Raw genomic sequence first — 24,240 nt, 5'->3', positions numbered from 1 at the left:
TGTCAGAATAAAACTCAAATTTTCCAGTCCGTGCCGTGTACGGATGGTTTTTTATAAACCTCACTCGCAGCTCTGAAAGCCCTAGAAAATGATGGACGCGCGCGGGGGATTCATGGAGGATTTCGGGCAGAAGGTGGACCTCACGCAGCGGATCCGCGAGGTGCTGCTCAACTATCCCGAGGGGACGACCATCCTCAAGGAGATGATCCAGAACGCGGACGACGCGGGAGCGAGCCAGGTGTGTTTCTGTGTGGATCGCCGCCGCCACGCCGTCGATTCCCTCGTCTCGCCGCCGCTAGCGCAGTGGCAAGGCCCCGCCCTCCTCGCCTACAACAATGCCGCCTTCACGGAGGAGGATTTCCAGAGCATTTCCAGGATTGGCGACAGCAAGAAGCGCGGCCAGGCGTGGAAGACTGGCCGATTTGGGTAAGAAATTTCCTCTTCCAAGATGCGCTTCTTTCTAAGCGAGCTTGTGGTTTCTAGGATTGGATTTAACTCCGTGTACCATCTCTCGGATCTGCCATCGTTTGTGAGTGGCAGTCACGTCGTCTTCTTCGATCCGCAGTGCCAGTTCTTGCCGAGTGTATCGTCGCTAAATCCTGGCAAACGCATTGACTTTGTCGCTTCCACGGCTCTCGAGAACTTTCCCGACCAGTTCTCGCCATACTGTGTTTTCGGCTGTGACATGCGACGTCCTTTCGGAGGTACTCTCTTTAGATTTCCATTGAGGTCTGCCGAGCAAGCCGCCACCAGCAAGCTTTCCAAGCAGTCGTATACTTCCACTGACATGCTGGAGCTTCTCCGCGATTTATATCACGAGATTGTACAGGTGATGCTCTTTCTCAAGAACGTCGAACGCGTGGAGTTTTACGAGTGGAGCGCCGGTTCTAGCTCCCCGACTCTGCTTTACTCGTGTGCCGTGAGGCTGCCAACTTCCGAGATAAGATCGCACAGGCAGCTGTTTCTGAGGCTTTCCAAGGGAAAAGACGCTGCTGCTAGCGAAGAAACGAAGGATGTTTTCAGATTGGAGCTGGTTACCAATGCTTACACAGGGGCTGACAGCGGCAAGGAAAGTTTGAGCTCGTTTCTTATCTCGCAAGCTATGGGGTCTTCCGCTAGCAGAATTGGTGCTCTGGCTACAAATGCTTTCAAGAGTTATGGCCTGCGTCTTCTTCCTTGGGCATCAGTTGCTGCATCTATTTTACCCGGTAAGGTCAGTATATATTGTCTACTTGTTTTGAGAGAAATGATCTAACCACCTTTGTAGGAATGGAGGTCGAAGGTCGCGCGTTTTGCTTTCTTCCGCTTCCTATAAAAACCGGGATGCCGTTTCACGTCAACGGATACTTCGAGCTCTCGGCAAATCGACGAGATATATGGCACGGTTCCGACATGGACAGGATGGGAAAGCTTCGCTCAGATTGGAACCAGTGCGTTTTGGAGGATGTTGCGGCACTGTGTCTGCGACAGCTTCTTCTGGAAGCTCGGAAGCTTGGCCCGGGAGCCACGTACAGTTCTATGTGGCCACTGGGAAATTCGGGGGCTCCGTGGATCAAACTCGTGCAGCACTTTTATCGGAGCATTGCCGCAGAGCCACTTCTTCATTCCAGAGTTGCAGAAGGGAAATGGTTGTCACCAATGGGAGTTCTGTTCCACGACGAAGAGTATGAGAAGGCCGAGGTACTGGCTGACGCACTTGTAGCGGATGGTTTGCCTCTTGTCCGTTTGCCGAAGCCGCTAAGAGACGCAGTCTTCAAGTTTTGCGATGCCGAGTTTAAAGTCGTCACACCATTTTCTGTGAGGACTCACTTCTTGAAGAGCAAGCGACAGAAGGGCCCAGCAGAGAGGTCTCATCTCTTTGCAATTCTCGACTACTGCTTATCGGATCTCGTAGACGAAGAAGCAGCAGAACATCTGAGAAGACTCCCTCTCGTTCCTTTACAAAGTCTGGGAACAGGACGGTTTGCCTTAAAAGGCGAGGAGTGCTCATATTTTTTATGCACCGCCTTGGAGATCAGGCTGTTCAAAGGTATACCCGACAAGCTTGTCGACGAAAATCTTCCTCCCGGGCTGGTTGCGAGGCTCAACAACATTGCAAGAACAGGTCGGAGCAATATTTGTTTGATTGACGATACAACTTTGGCCGAGATTCTGCAGTACGTACTACCTCCTGAATGGAAGAATGGTGGTGAGGTACGTTGGCAGCCTGGGCTTAGAAAGCAGCCTTCGAAAGAGTGGCTTGGTTTTTTCTGGGAGCATCTCGCTGCTCAACAACGAGATTTATCGAAGTTGCAGCAGTGGCCAATACTACCAACGACCACAGGGACGTTACGAAGGCCTGTCCGTTTCTCGGGGATTCTCAAAGGCGGCAAGATAAGCAGCAGTTTGGAAGGTGTTTTCATCAAAGCTGGCTGCTTGTTCTTGGACACGCAGGTGACGCTCGACCATCCTCAGCTGTCGAGATATGTTCTTGATCCCACTGTCGCGGAAGTTTTGGATGCCATTGGATTCAGCGCCGCTAACAATCTCTCAAAACTTGCAGAGAGTTTTACTGCTCTCTCTGGTTTGGAAAGGAGAGAACTCAGGGCTTTTCTATACGACGTGTGCTGGGGTAGCAGGAATGAGATGAACGAGTCTCGTCTACAGATATTCAAGACGCTACCGATATTCGAGGCCTACCGTGATTTGGGAACAAGGGATCTGGTTTTCGTTTCCTTAGAAGGTGGTAAGAAATTCTTGCCACCTAGTGGAGTGGACGAGACACTCTTGGGACCGGACTGTTTGCATTCAAGTGGCTCACGGGAGCACGAAGTTTTGACGCAGCTGCTAGATGTCATGCAACTCAAGAAGGCAGATTTTTTCAAATGGAGGATACTGAGCGACATAAGTAATCTTCCTACAGAGCTGCGGGACCTGTCAATGCTTCAAATTCTTCGTGAACTTCCGGAGCTAAGTGTCGAAGATCGTTCTCTCGTCGGTATTCTCAAGAAGCTCTCGTTCGTGCCTACCGGAGCCGGCAAGCTTCGAGCGCCAGATGCTCTTTACGACCCAGAGATTCCGGAGCTTGTGAGCATTTTGGACAGCCAGCAGTTTTTTCCATCCCCCGACTACTCTAGTCCCGACGTCCTTCAGAGTTTGCGCCATCTGGGACTGAGAAGTAGCGTCACTCCAGACACTATACTGGCCAGTGCCCGAGCTATCGAGGGGCTCTCGGCAAGTGTTCCTGACCAGGCAACTTTACGAGGGCGTGTTCTACTGTCGTACCTCGACAAGAACGCAAGCAAGTGGCTGCAAGAAGCAGGAACCAACTGGATACTTTCAATTCTCCAAGGCGAAAAGGACTCTACACTGTCGAAGTTTTGGAGTGAACTGGCCAACATATGCTGGTGCCCGGTGCTACTGGAGCCACCTCACGATCAGATGCCTTGGCCAGTGGTGTCACAGTCTTTAGCACCACCAAGGCTAGTGAGGCTGCCTTCCGATATTTGGCTTGTCTCGGCGACCATGCGAATTCTAGACGGACAGTGCGACTCTCCAGGATTATGTCAACGTCTTGGATGGAATTCCAAGCTAAGTGGCAATATACTGGCTGCTCAGCTACTGGAGCTTGGAAAAGGTGACAACTTCAAGCTGAGGAAAATTCTAGCTACAACTGTTCCGAAGATCTACTCTATGCTGAGCGATATGTTGGGAAGTGATGAGATGGAAATTGTCAAGGCCATTCTCGAAGACCGTTCCTGGATATGGGTTGGAAGCAGGTTCGCAATGGCCAGGGAAGTTGTTTTCGATGGAGCTTTGCACTTGACTCCTTATCTTCACGTCGTTCCAGCTGATCTCGCTGCTTTCAAGGAGCTTTTTTTGGAACTTGGGGTGAAGGAATCGCTAGACCCGGCAGGCTACAGTACGATCCTTGCTGTTATTGCAAGTGAGAAGTGTGGAGATCCCTTGGACTCTCGGCAACTAGCTGCGGCTATCTGGATCGTACAACATCTAGCAGACACGAACTTTGGCGAGCAGGGGAAGGAAATTGTTATTCCAGACTGCGATGGCATCCTCTTGCCGTCGTCTCAGCTTGTCTACAACGATGCCCCCTGGCTCGTGGCCTCCAAGGACATTCCAAACAAGAAGCTAGTGCATTCGAAGATTTCCAACGACGTCGCTGAGAAAGTTGGTATCGCTTCCGTTCGAGAGTCGCTGCTTGCCAAAAGTGCCGACTTCGTGGACCTGGGACTGCATGGTGGTATGGAAGCCTTTGGACAGAGTGAGTCGCTGACAAGCCGGCTAAAACACATCGTAGAGATGTATGCGGACGGACCTGGGACGCTGTTTGAGCTGTTGCAAAACGCAGATGATGCCGGTGCCACGGAAGTGAGCTTTCTCCTCGACAAGTCTTCCTTCGGCACAAACTCCGTCCTCTCCCGGCAAATGGCTGACTGGCAGGGGCCAGCTCTCTACTGTTACAACGATTCCGTTTTTAAGCCGGAGGACTTCTATGCAATATCACGCATCGGCCAGAACAGCAAGCTCGACAAGCCGTCCGCCATTGGGAGATTTGGCCTTGGCTTTAACTCTGTCTACCATTTCACCGACGTGCCAAGCTTTGTCTCAGGTTCAACGATTGTGCTGCTTGATCCACACGCTGGTAACCTTCCAGGCATCTCTCCTGCTCAACCGGGTTTGAAGATTAACTTCGTTGGCAAGGAACTGCTCAAACAGTTCCCTGATCAGTTTGAGTCTTTCCTCCTCTTTGGATGCGACCTCCAGAAGCCTTTTCTAGGCACTCTATTCCGTTTTCCGCTGAGGACAACAGTGACTGCTGCTCGGAGCGAAATAAAGCAGGATCCGTATCAACCTGAGGACGTCGTCACACTTTTCTCGGCTCTCAAGAAGTCTGCTGGCGAAGTTTTGCTGTTCCTCCGGCATGTAACGTCGATAAAGCTGTACGTACGTGACGGTTTACATGCCGAGGCTCAGGAGATATTCAAGGTTCACAGGGAAAATGCTGATTACCAGGAAACCAGCCTCTACGAGTTTGTCACTGGTAACACCCGGCAGAAATACGACAAGGAACAGTTTGTGAAGCGACTGGAAAAAACTGCAGACAAGCAGCTGCCTTGGTGTTGCGGGAAGATCAGGATAGAGGTAGCAGCTCCGGATGACAACTCTTCCTCGTCCTGGCTTATATGTAGCTCCGTTGGTGGAGGGAACGCAAAGGAGTTTGCCATATCGCCAGCTAACCGAAGCAGAGGATTCGTTCCATGGGCTGGGATTGCTGCCAGGATGTCCGAAGATGGCAGCAATGAAGTCAAAGAAGATGAAAGAGGTCCAGTGTCCGTGGAGGGCCGAGCATTTTGTTTCCTGCCTCTCCCGGTTGTCGTCGGGCTTCCAATACACGTAAATGGCTACTTCGAACTATCTGCAAATCGGAGAGATATATGGTATGGTGGTGACATGGTTGGAGGAGGAAAGCTCAGGTCGCAGTGGAACAGTTTTCTTCTTCAGGATGCAGCAGCTCCTGCGTATGCTCGGCTTCTTCATCGTGCTTCTCGCGAGCTGGGACCTTCTGCGAGTTATAGTTCACTGTGGCCAACTCAGAGCGTTGGAGAGCCATGGAAGCAGCTAGTTACGCAGGTTTATAAAGCTGTGATCGACTTGGAGGTGCCTGTTTTGTTCACAACGTTAAGAGGTGGCAAATGGATCTCTGCGAAACAGGCCGTGTTCCCAGACTTTTCATTCCCGGAGATGACCGAGCTTGGCAATGCTCTTGTGGAAATTGGCCTTCCATTGATATCAGTCCCTGAAGCCGTGACTACGAGGTTCCGAGAAGTGTGCCCGTCCTTGAAGTTTTTCTCGCCTCGTCTTCTACAAAGGCTGCTGATCGCCAGCAGACGAACTTTAGAGAGGCGGATCAGCATTCTGGCTCTGAAGTACTCCCTCTCTGATGTCCAGAGCTCAGCGGATGAAAGCAAGCTATATGGCTTGGCCTTGGTTCTTCTATCAGATGGTTCGTTTGGAACGCTCAACTCAAGATCTACTGGGGAGAAGATTATATTAGCAGGTGGAGACGATCACAGGCTACTTAAAGATGCTCTCCCACACATGCTCGTGGATCCTGAAGTGGGAGAGGACATATCCCTCAAGATGACAGACATGGCTGCGAATGCCGTATCAAATGTTTACGTGATGACTCCTCTCATTCTCCAAGAGCTTCTTCCTCTGGTGCTACCACTGGAGTGGAGTGGACAGGATATCGTTACGTGGACTCCCGGTACTCGTGGTCATCCAAGTACCGATTGGATGCTTCTCTTCTGGCACTACATCGCTCGTCATCGTGAGAGCTTATCGAACTTTGAGAGCTGGCCTCTCTTACCGACAACAGATGATAAGCTTGTGAGGTTGTACAAGGGTGGCTCGATCATCGTCAATGATGGATGGAGCGAAAACATGACCAGTCTGCTCCAGAAAAGTGGCTGTTTCCTACTGAAAGGTGACCTTCCAGTGCAGCTGCGAGACCACGTACAGGCTGCAAGTGCACACGGCATCCTCCTTGCCTTTTTCGCGGCAGCCGGAGGAAACTTAAAGATGGTGCCAACTTTGCTCAGGGACTGCTCGGCATTTGAAGTGAGGGAGCTCAGGCATTTTTTGTTTCAAGAGAAATGGTTTGCTCTGGGACAGATGGACGCTGTGCAGCTCCAAGTGCTCAAGATGTTGCGCCTGTTTGAAAGCGGAGGGGACTTCATTTGTATAGCCGAGTCCGAGCAGCTGATTGCGCCCGACGGGATCGATGGACAGCTGCTTGCAGATATGTTTATTCAAGCTGAGACTGGGAAAGAGGAGCACATTTTGCAAACGTACCTCGGCTTGAAGAAGGTGGACAAGAAAGACTACTTTGCAAGCTACTTCGTCGACTGTATCAAGCAAGTCTCGGAAGGTGACAGGATGAAAGCCTTCCTAAAAGTCTCGAAGGAGTTGGCTCTGTTCATCGGAGAAATGGAGGAGGCTGCTCTTGCATCGTTATCTCAACTTGCTTTCGTGCCAACAGGATCGAATGCTATCGAGGCACCTGAGAGGTTTGCCATTTTTTTTTCCTTCTTTGATTTCTCTTAACACGCATGGCTGTCCAGGCTTTACGATCCCAGGATTTCGGAGCTGCTGACGCTCCTTGACAGAAAAGCATTTTTTCCGGCCCATGAGTTTCAAGCGGCTGATCTACTAGACGTACTGGTTGTCCTGGGCCTCAGAAAGTCACTTAAACAGGAAGGTCTCTTGGACAGTGCTCGATCGGTCGGAATGATCAGTGCCACGGACGATTCCGAAGCAAGTCGGAGGGGAAAGGCGTTACTTGCTCATATGGATGGCCTTGCAGTCAGTGACGAGTCCGTGCCAGTGGTTGGGACGAGCTTATCTGACATAGACTCTCACTTCTGGGTGGAACTTTCAAGCATCAGCTGGTGTCCTGTCCGTGGAACGTCTCCGAATCAACTTCTTCCTTGGCTACCTGGACAATTGCCACTCGTCGCATCTCCAAAGCTTGTGCGGCCAGCGTCAGATATTTGGCTTGTTTCGGGAGCAATGCGGATTCTTGATGGCGATTGTAGCTCGTTTCTTCGGGAGAAGCTTGGGTGGACTCAGACACTCAAGGCCAACGTGCTAGCTCATCAGCTTATAGAACTCTCCAAACGCTATAGCAGGGATGTTTTGGACGAAGAAACGACCTTGACATTATCAAGCAGTGTGAAAGACATTTACAAACTTCTCCAGGGATTTTCCAAGTCCGACGAAATGCTGATCATTCAGTCGATGGTGGAAGGACACGCCTGGTTGTGGATTGGTGACGGTTTCATCCGTGCCAAAGAGGCAGCGTTTGATTCACCGGCACACTTCTATCCTTACCTTCACGTCCTGCCGGTCGACTTTCTCGAGTTTAAGGAGCTCTTTACAAAGCTGGGCGTACGCGAAACATTTTCTGCCGGTGACTACGTCAGTATCCTTGAACGTGTAGCTGCCGACGTCAAAGGTGACGCTCTCAGCCCGGAGCAGCTTACGTTCGTTTTAAGTGTTCTGGGGACTCTGTCGGAAGTTCTTGAAACAGCTGACCGCTCCATCTACGAGTCGATACTGATCCCGGATGCTGCTTCACAGCTCGTTCCTGCGAAGGCTCTAGTGTACAACGATGCGCCGTGGCTCAGTGAAGATGGCTCACAAGCCGGTGGCCTTAGGCTGGTGCATCCAGACGTTGACAACAATCTGGCGAGGCAACTTGGAGCAAGGTCGCTCCGTTACTTGTCAGTGGTGGATCAAGAGATGACGAGCAGCTTGCCATGCCTTGGGATTGGCAAGATAAACGAGCTGCTTGCGAAGTTTGGCGCTGGTGGCGATGAAGAGATGCTGCTTTTCGATCTTCTTGAAGTGGCAGATTGTTGTCAAGCTCGAAAGGTGCACTTCGTATATGACCAGACAGACCATCCTAAACAGTCGCTTCTACAGCCAAACATGAGTAAGACTTTGTGACAAGAATGTTTGGATCTAACTTCGATTGCTTTCTCTGTTGCAGGCGATTTTCAAGGACCAGCATTGCTTGTTGCTTTTGAAGGCGTTAACTTGACAACGGAGGAAATATGCTCACTTCATACAAGTCCACCTGTTAAGTTCCATGGACGAGCATGCAGATATGGAACTGGCTTGTTTGGTTCTTACCAAATAACTGATCTGCTGATGGTGATATCCATGGGCTGTCTATATCTTTTCGATCCATCTGGTCAAGTACTGGCGCCAGCTCTCGCAGATGGGAGGAAAGATCCAACAGGAAATCCCATTGGAAAGGCATTTTCTTTGCAAGGTATGCAAACTTTGTCCTTTAAACTTCTCTCGTAATATCTTTGGTCTTCTTCTAGGTACTGGTCTCTCCGAAAGGTTCAGCGACCAATTTCATCCTTTCAACTTAAATGAGGAACTCTCGTTGGATTCTACTAGTGTTACATTCTTTCGCTTGCCTTTGCATCCTGGAAAGGCCAACATAGCTGAGAAGGTTCCAAATATGTTTCATAGTCTCAAGAAATACGCTTCAACCAGCATACTGTTTTTGAAATCTGTGGAAAAGGTAAAGTTCTTGAAATTTTCTTTTTAGTGTGCTGATGTTTCTTTAGGTGGTGATATCGGAACAAACCATTATTGAGCCTTTTCATGAAGTTTTCTCAGTGTCCGTAGGCTCTGCATTTGCAGCACTTCGTCATCCTTTTCAGGAAAAGAATTGGCGGAAGTTTCAACTCTCAAATTTCTTTGGCAGCTCGAACACCGTGACAAAAACTCATACGATTGATGTTTTTCTGAAGGAAGATGGCAACACAAGAATGACAAAATGGCTAGTTGTCCAAAGTTTATCTTCTGGACAAACTCGAGACATGGCCTTGGACAGGTAGCTACGTACATTCTATTCCTTGTGTATACTCATCTTAAGTCGTTGTCTTGCAGGAGATACTTACATTATCAGCTTACTCCTATCGCTGGTGTTGCAGCATGTATTTCCGTCGACGGCCGAATGATAGAAGAAGCAGTATGCTCCCATAACTCTATACTGTGTCCTCTTCCAGTGACTCTCAACTTCAACATACCGGTTACAATTTTTGGCAACTTTTTACCGTTCACGGCTGGCGGTCGGTACTGCTTTGACGAATCGCTTGGGGAGTATCCCGTCAAAGTTGGAATGCTAGGATCACACTCTGGGCCCGGATTCTCGGACGATATCCTCCGAGCTACATGGAACCGACAGTTACTTTCCTGCGTTTCTCACTCCTACATCGAGTTGCTGCAAGAACTTCAACACCTGCAACTTATTGGACAGGCGGGTAGCTCCGAAGGAAGCAGCAGCTGGAGTTTCTATTCACTTTGGCCACGATCTGCAGCTGCTACTAGTTCCAATGATTCTCGGTGCTTGGCAAAATGGCTGATCAAGCCTATGTACGCAAGGCTGGTGGATATGCCTCTATGGGAGCTACATGGGGGAAGCGGCATGGTAAAATACAGTGATGGTGTTTTCGTTGCTCCGTCTGGGCAGGGAGTCGCACCAAAGGCATCGGTTTCCGACTTTCTGAAATCTCACCACCGGATATTTACAGTTCCTTGGGAGCTTGGAAAGGAAGTGGAAGGAGCTGTTGGCGTGCCAATGAAGGAGCTCAAACCGCAAGCTTTGAGAGCTCTAATGAAAGTGCCGTCGGTAGCAGCTGCCGTTCAGTCTCTTACCACTCAGATCGATCTTCTCGAGTATTGCTGCATGGATGCAGTCCAGCAAAGTTTTGACGTGACAACAGAGGGTGGAGTTCCTGACGACTTGGAACTCAGTAACACGGTCTTGGCCGAGCTGAAAGGTGTAACATGTCCCACGGCGAATGAGTTTATGGTTAAGCTAGGGACGCTGGAAGTCTGGGTGGCAAGTCGAGAGGAGCAACTTCTCCTTCCTGCGTGCATGAAGAGGTTTCTACACCCTTTGTGCTTGGAGCGGCCTCTTCTGGCGGCATTATTCTACAACAAGGCTTTCCAGCGTCGCATGAACTTGAGACCGTTCTCGCCACAAGTTATAGCCGCGAACATATGGACAGTTCTTCCAAGAAGCTGGGCCTCGGCTTCAACTCCTTCAGTGGACTGGAACCAACAGGAACCTTCAGCAGAATGGATACGAAATTTATGGACCAACGTCGATCCTACTTCTGTCGAGGACTTATCACTTCTCTCCGCAATGCCGCTTATTCCTGCAACGATTGACTCGAGAAACGCTCTAGTGCGTGTTGGACAAAGCAAGCTTACATTTGTTCCTCCTCTCACGTTATCAACCGACGAGGAAACGAATGGTGATTTCTCGAAGGCATGCGCCAGAGCTTTGGCCGAGGTTGACGAGGGATATCCCTGGCTGGTCTCCGTTCTAGGCAAGCTCGGCGTTCCAGTATACCACAGTGACTTTACGGACTGCCGTGCTTTACAATGTTGCCTTTCTGAGCCGGGGAACCCACTGGTAGATATAGTCGTCTCTAAGTTCCTTGCGCTCGAGCAAGCTGGTTTTTGGCTTGCAAGAGAGGCATCTCTATCCCCAGACGAATGCAAGGAGCTCTACGCTTTGGTGGCAACAGTGGCTTTATATCACGATCCAGATGAAAATTCACTGTCGAGCCAGGAACTCTCGTTGCTACAGTCGCTTCCAATCTATGAAACCATCCGAGGCAGCTACGTAAAAATCGATCCAGCAGTTTACTATACGGTTTCTTCCGAGACTTTCATACAACCTGACGATGAGCACCGCTTGTCCGGGCGAGGAGACGCGTTTTATCAACTGTTGGGAGTTCCAAACCTTGGAAATACTGGAATACTTGTTCGGTATGCCTTGCCAAACTTCAACCAGCTAAGTAGCAGCGAGCAGGAAGCAGTGATGGCTTACGTCTATCGAGACTGGGATAACATTAAGGACTCTGCCGTGGTCAACGCCTTGAGATCTACAAAGTTCGTCACCTCGGCATCGACCGTTCCTACCAACTTAAGTTCTCCACAAGAGCTCGTTGATCCAGAAAACGTTCTACTCAAACAAATCTTCGCGGAGGAACGCTCAAGGTTTCCGGGTGGCAAGTTTGGAACTTCGCGATGGCTACATATATTACGTCGCTGCGGTCTGTGCTCACTCAAGGATCCAGCATTGATCTTGGAGTGTGCTAAAAAGATCGAAGAACTTGGGAAACGGGATTTACACTCGGATCGATTAGCTATACTGAAAATTGAGACCAACGGATCCAGTCGGAATGTCTCGGATGCAGTTTGGTCGATGGCAGGCATGCTGGTGGAAGAGATTATGAACAACTTTGCCGCGGTCTACAACAGCAACTTCTGTGATAAACTTAGTAAGATTGCGTTCGTTCCAGCAGAGAATGGGATTCCAAGCGTAGCTGGAGGAAGTCCGAACCGGGTACTTGCGTCCTATAACGAAGCTATCTTGGTGAAAGATTGGCCGCTCGGATGGACTTGCTGTCCTGTGCTCTTTCGACCGAACTCAGTGCCTCCACAGTTCGCTTGGGGAGCTCTTCACTTAAGAAGTCCACCACTAATCTCAGTGGTCATTCGACATCTTCAGGTGGGCTCATCAACGAATTTTTTGTTCTTTTCTTGCTCCAGCTGATAAAGTTCGATTTTTTTCTATTCAGGCTGTTGGACAAAATGGTGGCGAGGACGTTCTTGCGAGATGGCCAAATGGCAAAGGCTCAAGATCTGTTGAGGAGGTTTTTGGCGAGGTGCTCTCCTACTTGAGCACTGCCTGGGATGGGCTCTCGGATTCAGGTGTGTACACACTGGTTCTCTACAGAGTCTTATATTTTCTCTTGCAGATAAAAAGGAACTGTCACTCCATGCTTTTATACCAGTCGCGAATGGTACCCGTCTTGTAACAGCGAGCTCTCTGTACACAAGACTGGGCATGGATCTTGCTCCCTACATTTTCGAGGCTCCAAGAGCTTATCTTTCATACGTGGACATCCTTTCGGCTCTTGGGATGCATTACGACCCAACGGTTCCAGCAATGGTAGCTCTCCTTGTCCAACTCCAGCAAACAAGCGGTTTTCACCACCTCAACCCCAACGAGCTTCAAGCCGTGCTTTCGATCTTGCGTTTCATCTGGGAGACCTCAAAGAAAAGCGACTTACGCACTGTAGACGTTGTTGTTCCCGACGAGACCGCAAGGCTGGTCCATGCCAGCGCTTGTGCTTATGTTGACGCTGCTGGAGCCCGTTTGGTCGAAAATATAGACACGACCAAGCTGAGGTTCGTGCATCCGAGCCTTCCGGTGGCGCTCTGTGACGTGCTGCATGTGAAGAAGCTCTCAGAGGCTGTTCTTGAGGTAAGCTTGCTATTCAATTTCTGTTATAGAATTGATTTCCTGTCGATGGTCGTAGGAAATTGATGACTCGGAGCCTCTGGAGTATGTGGATTCTCTTGGTGAGTATTCACTGTCGGCCGTGAAGGCTCAGCTTGGGAGCAAAGCTTTTGCGTGCTCGGTCCAGTCCTTACTCCGTGGACCGCACCAAATCACCGAGCAACATATCTTGGATACTCTCCAAGCAGCCTGCGAGAAACTTAAGTTCGTCAGACGACTTCGCACAAGGTTTTTGCTGGTACCGAGTCTGAAAGATATTACTCGAGCGGGCCAGCATCAAGCTTTTCTCTTCATCAGCCGATCACAGACCACCCTCCTCGTAGCCGAACCGCCAACTTTTATTGCTCTTCCGGATCTACTCGCAGTTCTTGTCAGCCGGCTTCTGGAGTGCTCGGTTAGCCTTCCTCTCGGACCGTTTTTCAAGGCTGGCGTGGGTGACAAACTAGACCAGGTTGCCAGAATCATTGCCACGGGCAGTGAAGCCGATCGTCAGGGAAGAGATGGGGGAGTGGAGGCATTGCTTGGATCATCAGTAGCTCCAGTTGATGCCAGGGCCCTCCAGTTTTGTCCACTGAGACCGTTTTACCGTGGAGAGGTTGTAGGATGGCACAGAGATGGACAACAGTCGCAGCTCAAGTATGGTCGTGTTGTGGAGGATATTAGAGCCCCCGCAGGACAGCCGTTGTTTCGGATCCACGTCGAGACCAGTCCGGGACAAGTGGAGATTCTCTCGTCATCCAACATTTTATCTTTCAAGAGCACGGGTGGAGGCTCATCCGCTTCAAGTGAACAGGCAGCCGTTGTTCTTGGTGCTGCGGGCGAAAGTAGTGAGGAAACAACGATGGGAAAGGGCCCAGAAAACTTATCAACCTCCCGGCATGAGGTAAGTTTCTTCTATTCTTTTTCTTCTTCGTTTCTACCTGTACAACTCATAACTTGGAATGATTCATTGCAGAAAAATGAAGCAGCCATTCTTGGGGTTGCAGGCTACGCACAGGCGATTACAGACATTCTAACTTCGCTAGGACTTCCTCTCACCCTCGAGAGACAATCGCTGCTCGAACACACGCTCTCTCTCCAGGAGCAGCTCAATTCCTCTAACGCATCTCTCCTCTCGGAGCAAGTAAGTTTTCATTTTCTTTCCTTCTTGTTGGTCGTGCTCACAAACGGCTTTGCTACTCAGGAACGAGCAGATGCCGCAGTGCAAGAGGCCGAGACGCTCAAGTCGTCGTGGACATGTAGGATATGCCTGAACTCCGAAGTGAATTCCCTCCTCGTCCCCTGCGGCCATGTCCTGTGCCATAGCTGCTGCTCCTCGCTCTCAAGGTGCCCGTTTTGCCGCCAGTTTGTCACCTCCATCCACCGAATGTTTCGACCATAGCTCATCAGTGTAAGCTCTCTCGTCCTGTTTTTTTTTTCATCTGTTATTGGTTCTTTCAGCTCGTCGCGATTGGAGACTCCAGCTTGGCCCGAGAATAGTGCACACGAAAGCTCAAAGTCACAGTCCGTGAGCACCTTTTTTTTCTTTCCGGCTGTCTTGAAACTGCCTTGACAGTTAGTCGTTAGGTTTCATGGCCGCATGACAGTCCCAGCATCATCTTCATGGATTCGTTGGATCTGGCGATTGATCGTGATCCTGGCCGAGAGAAAGGCACCTCCATCCGTGCTTGACGAGAGCAAAAACTATCGACTGCGATGGCGCAAATGTTCTACAACCAGCTGGGAAGCACAGGCCTCAAGGTGAGCGCTCTTGGCTATGGATCCTGGGTGAGCTTTGGGAATCAAATGGAGACCAAGGAAGCCAAGGTGCTCATGGCCAAGGCCCGAGAGTTTGGCATCAACTTCTTCGACAGCGCCGAGGTGTACGCCAATGGCCGGGCCGAAGAAATCATCGGGGAAGTTGTCAAGGAACTTGGGTGGCGGAGATCAGACCTGGTGATCACCACCAAAGTTTTCTGGGGAGGAGCCGGTCCCAACGACAAGGGTCTCTCGCGGAAGCACATAATCGAGGGGACCAAAGGCTGCTTGGAGAGGCTCCAGATGGACTACGTGGATATCATGCTGTGTCACAGGCCGGATACCTCCACTCCGATCGAGGAGACAGTGAGAGCTATGAACTACATTGTGGACAATGGCTGGGCCTTGTACTGGGGGACGAGCGAGTGGAGTGCTCAGCAGATCACCGAGTGCTGGGAGATTGCCAGGAGGCTGGGGATGATGGGGCCGATGGTGGAGGAGCCCGAGTATAATCTTCTCGCGAGAGAAAAGGTTCGTGGAGGTGGTGTTTTCTCATCTTGTGTTCTCCAACAGTCTGGTTTCCCAAATAGGTGGAGGTGGAGTTTCTTCCGTTGTACCAAAACTATGGTTTGGGAGTCGCGACTTGGAGTCCATTAGCATCGGGGGTCTTGACGGGGAAGTATAGCAAAGGAGTGATCCCAGCGGACAGCCGGTTTGCTCTCGACAACTACAGTGTAAAGTTGCTCCATTTGCGCTACAAAGTGTTTGCTTTGGAGTAATCTAACTAGTGCGATCATCGTGATTTTCCAGAACTTGGCGAGTCGATCTTTGCTTCCAGACGTCTTGGGCCGAGTTGACAACTTGAAACCCATCGCCAGAGAGCTGGGGATCTCACTGGCGCAGCTGGGGATAGCGTGGTGTGCCTCGAATCCAAACGTGAGCACTGTGATCACTGGAGCTACGAAAGAAAGCCAGGTACTACATTGTCTCACTCAAAGCTTTGTAGATCAAAGCTTGGATCTTTTTCTTTTCAGCTCGTGGAGAATGTCAAGGCGCTGGAGGTGATCCAGAAGCTAACTCCGGAGCTCATGGACAGAATCGAGTCGACCATTTTGAGCAAGCCAAAGAAACCCGAGGTGTTTAGATAGAACAGGCTTATATATAATACCTATCCTTTTCTTCGTTACGGGGTTTTAGGGTTCTTCGTTACGGGGTTTTAGGGTTCTTCGTGTAACTATGGAGCTGGAAGAGATCCAAGGCATCGCCTCCATTGCGCTGCTTCCATCCGGCTCTATCTCGGGTCACTTCGTCCACCCTCCATCGTCTTCATGCCTCGGTTTGTATGGAACAGGTAAGAGAAAAACCTTTGGGTTTTAGCGAAGACGATGATCCATTTCTTTTCTTCTTTGTCGCTCCTAGAAATCCCTTGCGCGCGAGAATGCAGCCGAGCGGAGGACTATCGTCTCATCAATCTCACGCTGCTGGACTACAGAGTATGGGATCGATCGATTTGTAGCACCGTTTTCATGGTTTTTCTTGTTTTTTTTTTTTCTCTCTCTTTTTTTCCAGACTAAGAAGGAGACGAGCGTGATCGTCGAGTGTAGAGGACAGGACGCTTCGAGGTTCCACAATGTGGATGATGTTCATGGGTGAGAAAATCTCTCTCTCTCTCTCTCTCTCTCTCTCTCTCCATCTTTCTTTGAGCTAAGCTGTGGTTTAATTGTTCCGATAAGGTGGGAAGAGGATGTGATCAAAGCAGCGAAGGCGAGCGATCCAAACAACCATCTCCAAATCTCTTTCGAGTGTGAGACTCTCAAAGCGGACGAGGACGCGGAGAGACACTTGCAAAGGTTTCTTCCAGCGCTCGCCAACAAAGGAGCTGTCGGTAAAGCTGCCACCTTTCTCACAAGCTATGGAAGCTAAAACCTTTGCTTCCGTTCTTTGCCTTGGCAGTAAACATTGGCACCATGAAGATCAAGGGTCTCGACCTGGAAGAACTCACGAGATCGTCCAACCAAGACGCTGTCACTGGCAAAGCATCCCTGCAACCAAACACTCCAGAGTCCATCGATCCAGAGTTCACGCTACACGACCAGGTGGTGGAAGTGAAAACGATGGAGCAACTCCAGCTCGATCCAAGCCCGCAAGACATGACGGACGAGATCGGCAAGCTGCTCGAGGAGGAGCTTCAAGCCGAGGGACTGGCCGATGCTCCAGTGGAGTTTTCATTCTCGTGGAAGGATCAACTCAACCCGCGGATCAAAGTTCCAAAGGAGGAGGAGGATCTGGACGAAGAAATGCCAGAAGAATCCCTGGCATCCAACACTAGCTAGAGTTACGTCAAAGATCGCCAAACTTTCCATCGATCTTATTCGTAGAAGAATCCAATCCAGTGTACACTTTTTCGCTCGTAAATCCACTCGAGCTCCTTGAGCTCTTATAGATCCACAAACTTATATCTTAGATCTATACAAACCGAAAAGCAACCGAAAACTTACGAGGATTGACGAGATTTTGTCACTCCAATGCAAGCGTCAATGAGATCATCGTCGTCGACAAAGTCCTGCGACAAGATCTGGAGATGATCACCCAGTCCCTTCTTGTAAGCCTGCGAGATGAAGAGCCGCGCTCTCGGCCGGATCCTGTTCGTCACCGGATAGACGCAAAGGATGGCGCTGGTCACCTGCGGCGTGCAAGTGTTCTCCACGCGATAGAAGTACTTTCGATCCTTGTTCGCCGGATGCTCTCCCAGATGCTTCATGTTCGCGTTGAACTTGGCGAGTGGAAGATCGGTGTCGGTCCAGTTATCCTTGAGGAAGGCCGAGCTGAAGAGCAAGCTCCCGGGCGATGGGGCCGCGGTCTTCCTCGGCTTCCAGATGCAAATCACTCTCTTGGGCAGGATCTCCTCGAGCGTCTTGTCGAAAACGTTGGCGTCGTGGGTGACGAGGTTGTCAGCTCCGATCTGGTCGACCAGCCACTTGTCATACTCGGGAGGATCATCGTAGCCAAACTCGGTCCTCACTTCCAGGATCACCACCTCGGACTTCGTCTCGGAGAGGAACTTCTTGAGGCTGGCGATGACAGTGTCGGCTTTGTAGCTCTTGAGAATGCCGTGGCAAACTCTTCCAGTGCTCTCCACCCGGATGTCAAACACGCGGACTCCCTGGCAGAGCTGCTTGTAGATCGAGAGGGACTGGCACTGCGCGAATGGCCGCGACACGCCATAGATTCCAATCTTGTCCGTGGCGGAGTCGTGAGTTCCCGGCCATAGCACGTCTCTCACCTTGATCCTTCCCAGCTCCAGCGTCGACATCCATTCCTTGTGGTTGTCGCTGCGGTAGTCCGAGCCTGGGAACTCGGTGCCCTCTTTCTTCTCCAGCTCGGTCAGCTCCTTGGCTTCCGCGATAGCGGCCTTCTCGGAGGAGATCCTTGCGCCCATCTTGCGAATCTCTCCCTTCTCTTCTCTTGGGAGGAAATGGGAGATCAAAGCATGGGAGATCTAGCGCTAGAAAACTACGCTAAGGGTGCCCACATTCTTACATTCGCGCGAAGAGGACAAAGCTTCTCCAGCTCAGCATTGGATAAGTGGCCTTGAACGTAGATCGTATGTAGCTGTGACTTGCTGGCCATACAGCAAGAAGCACGTGGGCACCCTTGGTTGGACCACGTCTTATAAGCTTTGACAGGCTCATTCATACTGTTTACAAGGCTCCCAAGAAGCATGGATGAATTCAAGCAAGCTGCCCTGATGATCATCTCTGCTGTTCGGCAGCTAATGTCTTCTGCGGCATCCCCCTCTGGTGTGCCCAATGTCCACTCTCCTCCAGATCTCTTGTGCTTTTGGGTGACCCCTTGTGTAGTGGTTGATGTAGTGATGCCACCAGCATGCATTATGTTGTGGTCTTGGTGTGTGAGTTCATTCTCCTGCAAGAATTTGCACAATTGGATCATCTATCTTGCATAGCCAGGGATGACATGGAAGGTTGGAACCTGAAGGGATAGGTGGCCTTTCAAGGTGTTTATATGTAGCACAATCATTGACAATGTGGTTTACATCTTCCACCCTCTCAACACAGGTGGGGCAGAATTGCAGTTCTCACTTGGTGGGACATCTTAGTTCTTTAGTGGGAATTTATATGAATAACAAACTCAAAACGGTGGGAAAAAAACTAGTAGACAACCTCATCCTCCAGATAAAGCCAATAGAGAATGTGCACTGGTTGTCCATGGGTTGATGCTGTCCCATTCAGTAACTTCCAAGAATCCTCTGAACTGCTGATGCATGTTGACTGTGGTAATGTATTTGTCTGAGAGTGGGCACTCCTGTTGCACCCCGTGTCTCCACCTGAACTCATCTAAAACATCCGCTTTGATATTTCAGTAGAGCTCTGGATGATCAACTCTTGAGGGATGTCAAGCTCATGTAGGCGTTGAAAGAGTTCGCTATGTGAGACTTGATCAAATGTCTTGACAATGTCAACCTAGCATGCATATATTAATTGAGATGGAGTGTGACAGAGCGCGACCCTCACCATGATCAAGTGGTGGATACACAAATAATGCAGGTGGGAGCTGGTGGCTGGCTGCTCTACATACACCCTCGCCACTCTGTCCATGTGGCAAGTAATTTCTCGACTACCTTTGCCAAGAGCTTAGCCAAAATTATGGTGATTGTGCACTAGTTGGTCGGGCATAATGGATCTCCAGCCTTCTGGATTGGTACCACATGATTGATGCTCAGGAGTCCGAGCTCCAGGATCTTATTGAATAACTGACAGCAATTAGAGCTAACCAATGCATTGAATGTTTGGAGAAGTTCAGCTGTGAAGCAGTAGACATCAGCCACACATCTTCAAGAAGTTAGATTGAATCTATCTATTCTGCCATGATCTCAAAATGCCAAACCATTGGAATTGTAAAGGCAGAGGATTATTCAATTCATACAATTAGCTGGATATATGTGTCCATGTCCTTGACAATCACTAGTTCACACTGCTTCCAGAAGATGCAATATGCTCTTGAAGGTTGGTGTCACACCTGCCAGACTTGCCGAATGTTCATGAGCTTGGTAAGGAATCTAGCTCAAGCACTTTACTTTTTCTGAAAGTGTAGCTGTAATAGCATCATACAGAGTTCAACATTCTTCATTCGACATGGCTTTTGGTGGTAAGTGAGTTATAATTTAAACAATAAACCCTTCTTAATCCATTCCATTTAATATTAATCAGAAGAATTAAACATAGAAAGTGAAAAGAATTTAAAATCAAGAAGGAATAAATCTGTGTGTATATGGAATATGGAAATAAAATACAGAAATATGCATATTAATAAATACAAAAACCCTATCTTATATACAGGAGTAAGAGTTTTGGATTGAAGTCAATTCAATGGCTATCAAAATCCTACTATACTAATATTAGTGTATGGCCATTTATATTAGTATGTGGCATTATAATTGTATAATTGGACTTCACATTTTCCCCTCCTCTCGAAAGGATAAAAGGCAATTAAGGTTCTTTGGTTGATAGAACAGGATCTAGAAGAACATTAAGAGGAGGCACCAATGGATTTATATATGGTATTAATTGTTTATGATCCCTTTCTACAAAGCATTTCAACCATTACACATGCACAATTTTTAGAGGATTAGTCTATTGAATGTTATGCCAAACTTTATAAATCTATTGTCTAACTTGCCATAACATTTAATATAGTCTTTTCCACTAAGCAAAAAACCCTTTAGACAAGCCATGTACCATAAGATTAGGAAAACAAACAAACACCAAGTCATCCACTTTATACTCCATAAATAGATGATGATGAGAGTTGTAGTGCTATTGTTGTCCCACTTGTACGTAGCCTAATTGTTCAGTAAATTTTGCTTAGATAAGTGGAAGAATGCTTATCAAATATTGATCCCAGGATTTAACATTGTTGTAACAGTCACGAAGGCAAATTTAACTCTGTTAGTAGTATTTGATCATGATTATATAAGATTTTATATGATAAAGCACCAATAAAACTCTATACCCTTATAATATATGTATACTGAAAAAACGGTAAATAACTATCCCAATTCGAATGCTAAAAGTTCACATACTTTGCAATCATCCCTTTGAAGGTCCAAACAAGCCGTTACACTAAACCATCTGTCTAGCATGATAGCACTTGTGAAAGTGCAACATATCCCTAACTAATGTTAAAATGTGAAATGCTTTAGGCATAAATGTAGGACCATTATCTGAGAGAATCTGCTCCAGATATGAATGTTGAAACATCACTCGATTGAAGAAGAAATATCTTATAGCAGTTGCAAATGCACTAGCAAGCACACCAACTTTCACCTACTAAGTCAAATATTCAAAAGCAATAATAGTATACTCATTGCCAATAGTCGGCAATGAAAAAGTCCCCATCATATCAATTGCCACAAACTCAAATGGATGGGAAATTATAATTGACTCTAACCATCTTTTTGCAGCACGAGAGAGAAAGTTTTATAAATTTAGCACCAAATGTAACTATGCACATACAAAAAAATATCATGTTGCATCTTCAACTAATAAAAAGACTTATATAGCTTCTCGATTACACAACAATGTCCCATTTGTCTACCTAAAATAGGAGAATTATAGTAGGTATGGAGAAAACATGGAATAAATATTCAAAGGCACCACCAGCTATAAATGATCATTAGAATCCATCCCCACAAAATAAAAAAGGTCATCCTTAAGGTGATATTGAGAATGTAAATGTCAAAATGGCAAGTCATCAGTAAATGATGCAAAATTCTCAAATATATTCCAAAGTCTTTGGATCCATGGGTTAAACTTTTAAGCCTCATAACCCTCGTCAAGAGAAGTTAAATCCTGCTTCATACCTTATAGACATTGAACATCAAATACGGTAACTGTGACAACACGAAATCTTTGTCTAAAAAATCCATAGATACTAAAACAATAAGCTCATCAGAAAAGTGAATAAAGGAATAAAATAGAAATATAGGAAAAAACAATGGGGAAACAAAAGTGATGGAAACAGAAGTAAAAGTAGAAGGACGAAGAGAAACAAAAGTAAGAGGAATGGAAGAAATATAAAAAACTATAAGATAAGGGGTGAAGCCTCAAAATCACGTTTGGCATGAAGGTGCTGCAATTAATTTATACCAAGGATGAGGTCAAAAGTTTGATTCAACACTATATGTAATAACTAAAGCTTAAGTTCTAGATCAGTGACATGCACAATTAAATCTACCCTATTCCATACACATACGTGTGTATAGTCATTGCCAAAAAGAATGAAAATTAGCTCTACTATATAATACAAATGTAGACGAGAACATGTAGTAATAGGTCGAACAATAGAAGATAAACTCGAGGCTATATCAACCAACATGAAGAGAATAATAGGAAACCTTTTGTTATAAAAACAAACTTGGAAATTAAACATTATATGAATTGGTACTTATAAACCCCTTAATGATACTCTCAAAATAAGGATGGAGGGTCACTAACTTATTTATGTAAGGACCCTTTACTACTCATGTGACTCTTCGTTTCCCAAAAGCATTTTGGTGTTTAAACCTTTCATTACAACATCACTAATAGGACATTGTTGACGTCAAGATTTCCACTCAAGAAATGGAGGATGCTAATCTAAAAAATATTGATGATGCTATTATATGACCAACATCATCACATACCCAATAATGAATATCACAACCATGACCATATCCTCCTTGTTGCCTTGAACTTGGGTAGCAGCAACATCAACCTCCATTAGAATAATACCATCTCCCATAAGAATGGAGCTGAAGGATGTGCAACAAAAAGTGGAAGAGACAATATTTCATAATGTTGTAACAAGCGAAGAATATTATCAAGGGTGGCTAGAGGAAGTGCATGCATAAATACTATAAGATCTTGACAAAGTGTTAATTATAACATTCCTAACTTGATCCACTTTGACATATTTGACTTTGCACAAACTAAGAGGCTCCGAAAATAAATGCTAAATTCCATCACTAACTCAAATGGCCCTTGATAAAAATAATGCAATTTTTGGAAGGCATCATCATAATCATTGGTATGTCTAATGTGTATTTCAAAAAATCCAGAAGAATACTTTAATCCGCACAAATAGCTACGCTTAAACCATTGTACCACTGCAATGCCGTCCCTTGGAAACATATAGGAAACTCATATAAATGCTAAACATTATCCCAAGAATGATATATAGCAATCACCATAAAGTGATTAAACCAATAGTACATATCATCCCTAGAATTCCCACAGAAGAATTTTAGCTAAACGTAAGGATTAGTAACAAGTGTAAAAGGAATTATACCATGCATCATGAATGCTATTATCAATTGAGTTTGATTGTTCAACTATAATTGCATAGCATCGAGCAATTGCACAAATTATTGTTCTAGAGTGAAAAGAGGAAGAGGTTGTTATTCTGCCATGAAGATGAACAAAAAGGAAAAAACAAAAGAGAAGAAATTAAAAAAGCTATAAAGAAAGTGAGTTATAAAGCTATAAAAGCTAAATTTAAATCAAAATAAGCACTCTTTAAGGAAAATTAAAGATGCCCTTCACTTCCACCGATGTGAGTGCATAGAATATAGAAATAGAATATAAAAATATATATATCAATTAGCCCAAAAACCATAGCTTATATATAGTAGCAAGTTTTCTGGACTAAAGTCAATCCAATGGCTATCAAAATCCTACTATATTAATATTAGTGTACAGTTGTTAAAATTAGTATATAGCATCATAACCATACATTTGGACCTCTTTCTCTCTCTCTCACACACACACACATACATAGATATATATATAATATAAATTTTCAATTATAAGGTCAGTAAATATGTTATCTATATACATATTTTACCTAAGTAATACATTAATTATAATACTATAACATATGGATCACCATCCATTCTTGTATACAAGGAGGGATTTAAACTTATTTCTATATCCCAAACATTTACATTAGTAAAGATGAAAGGCATTGTAATTTCTCTTTGAATAACAAAACATTTTAGCAATGCTTTACTCTAGTATTCGGAATTGTGTTTTTTATTTTTATTCCTTCATTCTCTTATAGATCTAGATCTATATTAATTTTTTGCAAGATCTAGAATTTTAGTTATGACTATGTTTAAATTTGCTCTTTCTTTTGATCTTCATTGCATTCTCTTCTTTTGTTATACCATGTTATCATTGATCAAGGAGTATGTCACTTAAGGTTGCTGATGCTACTCCATTAAATTGAATTTTTTGTATTGTGGGGTATGATTATATTGGTGGTGTACCCACCCTTGGTGTATCACCATCTTCAACTTTTGTAAAACATGATTACATAGTTTGTTATGTTCTTGTAATTTTGCTATCTTCTAATGATATAGAGCATAATTGTGATATAGATTTGCAAGTTATAAATGATGCAATTTAATTGTTGGAGAATGATGCAATTTAATTGTTGGAGAATGTTTAAGGATGAAGTTTATGGGAAGACAATGTGTATAAGCTCGAATAGATTCTAAATTATGATGACAAGCTTAAATATTATAGAAATAACTTTAGAGA

The 24,240-nt window shown here is 46.6% G+C and overlaps 5 protein-coding genes across 5 annotated transcripts; 4 read left to right on the top strand and 1 right to left on the bottom strand.

Annotated features, from left to right (window-relative positions):
* The first annotated feature begins 102 nt into the window (after positions 1 to 102).
* LOC112341645 (sacsin-like) lies at positions 103 to 1,413 on the top strand. The gene is made up of 3 exons (XM_024662161.1): positions 103 to 426; positions 484 to 1,213; positions 1,268 to 1,413. Exons 1-3 carry the CDS (start codon positions 113 to 115, stop codon positions 1,313 to 1,315), a joined length of 1,092 nt encoding a protein of 363 aa, XP_024517929.1. The 5' UTR covers positions 103 to 112; the 3' UTR covers positions 1,316 to 1,413.
* On the top strand, positions 1,324 to 14,575 carry LOC9638030 (sacsin). Its single transcript, XM_024662209.1, has 12 exons — positions 1,324 to 7,070; positions 7,125 to 8,497; positions 8,555 to 8,839; positions 8,895 to 9,028; positions 9,147 to 9,415; positions 9,472 to 12,109; positions 12,180 to 12,312; positions 12,396 to 12,868; positions 12,924 to 13,787; positions 13,860 to 14,230; positions 14,345 to 14,407; positions 14,491 to 14,575. The coding sequence occupies exons 1-12, from the start codon at positions 1,324 to 1,326 to the stop codon at positions 14,573 to 14,575; spliced, it is 12,435 nt and encodes a 4,144-aa protein (XP_024517977.1).
* On the top strand, positions 13,710 to 15,827 carry LOC112341646 (probable voltage-gated potassium channel subunit beta). The gene is made up of 7 exons (XM_024662162.1): positions 13,710 to 13,787; positions 13,860 to 14,027; positions 14,088 to 14,294; positions 14,345 to 15,172; positions 15,232 to 15,375; positions 15,452 to 15,616; positions 15,676 to 15,827. The coding sequence occupies exons 4-7, from the start codon at positions 14,600 to 14,602 to the stop codon at positions 15,787 to 15,789; spliced, it is 996 nt and encodes a 331-aa protein (XP_024517930.1). The 5' UTR covers positions 13,710 to 13,787; positions 13,860 to 14,027; positions 14,088 to 14,294; positions 14,345 to 14,599; the 3' UTR covers positions 15,790 to 15,827.
* Positions 15,822 to 17,089, top strand: LOC9637113. The gene is made up of 5 exons (XM_002988429.2): positions 15,822 to 15,992; positions 16,061 to 16,134; positions 16,211 to 16,290; positions 16,375 to 16,526; positions 16,595 to 17,089. The coding sequence occupies exons 1-5, from the start codon at positions 15,878 to 15,880 to the stop codon at positions 16,972 to 16,974; spliced, it is 801 nt and encodes a 266-aa protein (XP_002988475.2). The 5' UTR covers positions 15,822 to 15,877; the 3' UTR covers positions 16,975 to 17,089.
* LOC9638029 lies at positions 16,989 to 18,225 on the bottom strand. Its single transcript, XM_024662163.1, has one exon. It carries the CDS (start codon positions 18,078 to 18,080, stop codon positions 17,136 to 17,138), a length of 945 nt encoding a protein of 314 aa, XP_024517931.1. The 5' UTR covers positions 18,081 to 18,225; the 3' UTR covers positions 16,989 to 17,135.
* Positions 18,226 to 24,240: the final 6,015 nt, after the last annotated feature.

Source organism: Selaginella moellendorffii, unplaced genomic scaffold, assembly GCF_000143415.4.
Source record: "Selaginella moellendorffii unplaced genomic scaffold, v1.0 SELMOscaffold_88, whole genome shotgun sequence".
Classification (NCBI taxonomy): domain Eukaryota; kingdom Viridiplantae; phylum Streptophyta; class Lycopodiopsida; order Selaginellales; family Selaginellaceae; genus Selaginella; species Selaginella moellendorffii.
The sequence above is the reverse complement of the archived record's forward strand: the minus strand, read 5'-3'. Positions and strand labels throughout refer to the sequence as shown.

Coding starts and splice junctions, on each gene's coding strand:
- LOC112341645 (XM_024662161.1), top strand. CDS start 113: ATGGAGGATTTCGGGCAGAAGGTGGACCTCACGCAGCGGATCCGCGAG. Junction 427..483: donor TGGAAGACTGGCCGATTTGG/GTAAGAAATTTC, acceptor TGTGGTTTCTAG/GATTGGATTTAACTCCGTGT. Junction 1,214..1,267: donor CATCTATTTTACCCGGTAAG/GTCAGTATATAT, acceptor CCACCTTTGTAG/GAATGGAGGTCGAAGGTCGC.
- LOC9637113 (XM_002988429.2), top strand. CDS start 15,878: ATGGAGCTGGAAGAGATCCAAGGCATCGCCTCCATTGCGCTGCTTCCA. Junction 15,993..16,060: donor CCTCGGTTTGTATGGAACAG/GTAAGAGAAAAA, acceptor TGTCGCTCCTAG/AAATCCCTTGCGCGCGAGAA. Junction 16,527..16,594: donor CGCCAACAAAGGAGCTGTCG/GTAAAGCTGCCA, acceptor TTGCCTTGGCAG/TAAACATTGGCACCATGAAG.
- LOC9638030 (XM_024662209.1), top strand. CDS start 1,324: ATGCCGTTTCACGTCAACGGATACTTCGAGCTCTCGGCAAATCGACGA. Junction 12,869..12,923: donor TCTCAGAGGCTGTTCTTGAG/GTAAGCTTGCTA, acceptor CGATGGTCGTAG/GAAATTGATGACTCGGAGCC. Junction 14,408..14,490: donor CACGAAAGCTCAAAGTCACA/GTCCGTGAGCAC, acceptor GCCGCATGACAG/TCCCAGCATCATCTTCATGG.
- LOC9638029 (XM_024662163.1), bottom strand. CDS start 18,080: ATGGGCGCAAGGATCTCCTCCGAGAAGGCCGCTATCGCGGAAGCCAAG.
- LOC112341646 (XM_024662162.1), top strand. CDS start 14,600: ATGGCGCAAATGTTCTACAACCAGCTGGGAAGCACAGGCCTCAAGGTG. Junction 15,173..15,231: donor ATCTTCTCGCGAGAGAAAAG/GTTCGTGGAGGT, acceptor TTTCCCAAATAG/GTGGAGGTGGAGTTTCTTCC. Junction 15,376..15,451: donor TTGCTCTCGACAACTACAGT/GTAAAGTTGCTC, acceptor GTGATTTTCCAG/AACTTGGCGAGTCGATCTTT.